Raw genomic sequence first — 936 nt, forward strand, 5'->3', positions numbered from 1 at the left:
AATTTGACCCAAGGGATACGAGAGGGTCCCAAAAGTGAAGACAATACAAGGGTTAAAGAAAAACAAGCCACTGCGTTATTTCCCCTCTATCCAGATCCATAGGGGGAAGGGAGAGAGAGAGAGTTGCAACACCACTACTTTCTCTATCAATCAATCAGCCCCTATCCAAGAATAAATAGCAAGACAAGAGTTCTCAGTCCCAGACTCTGAGTCTTTCCTCTTGTGACAAACCTTGCAAAGATGCAAGTCAGTATTGTCAAGGTCAGACATTTGAAGGCAAACCAAAAAAACATTTAAGTGGATGGGGACTTTGAGTATAAATAAACCAAAATGGATCAAAAGACATTTATTAAAATTTTTAATTCATCATCATTCCTTACCTGGAAGAGGGTAAGGCTGGGAACGTCAGGCTGACTCTTCTGAGGTATGAATCGAGGCATGTGAAGTCCATCTTAATAACCGGATCTCTAATGATGTTTCCAATAACCTGAGACAATAGACTCATCGAATAGAAGACGTGAGTAAAGTTCTTCTGTAAGAAGGAAAAAGAAAAGGAAAGACTGCACTACTGACAGGGAGAACCATGTTTCCACTCTTGGCAGATTAGTGCTTGGCATTTAACCGAGATAATGCTCCAGGTGTAGGCCTACCTCCAGCGGCTTGCCTCCGCAGGTTAGATATTGGTCTCTAGGTGTTCTGGACATGTAGTAGGTCTAGCCTACGGCACACCGTCCATGACCACTCTTTGAGCACGACAAGATTTGTTGGGAAGGTGCAAGGACTCCAGCGGCACGTTGTAATAATTAAAGAAATCTTCTGTCACCCTGATTGCTATGTTACTTTGATGTTTGCATCTGTAAAAAAAGAAGAAAGAAAAAAAAAGTTAGTGGGGTGTGTAAGACGAGTGACTGCTTGAGATTCACAGGAAGACACGTA

The 936-nt window shown here is 42.2% G+C and overlaps 1 protein-coding gene across 1 annotated transcript in view; it reads right to left on the reverse strand.

Annotated features, from left to right (window-relative positions):
- The window catches only part of LOC116693558 (uncharacterized), a 20,880-nt gene that overhangs the window by 6,863 nt on the left and 13,081 nt on the right, over positions 1 to 936 (reverse strand). Inside the window, exon 4 of the mRNA XM_032522574.1 lies at positions 381 to 532. Within this exon, the coding sequence (XP_032378465.1) occupies positions 381 to 532 (152 nt within the window). The remainder of the gene's footprint in view (positions 1 to 380; positions 533 to 936) is intronic.

This window comes from Etheostoma spectabile, chromosome 8 (genome assembly GCF_008692095.1).
Source record: "Etheostoma spectabile isolate EspeVRDwgs_2016 chromosome 8, UIUC_Espe_1.0, whole genome shotgun sequence".
In the NCBI taxonomy this organism is placed as follows: domain Eukaryota; kingdom Metazoa; phylum Chordata; class Actinopteri; order Perciformes; family Percidae; genus Etheostoma; species Etheostoma spectabile.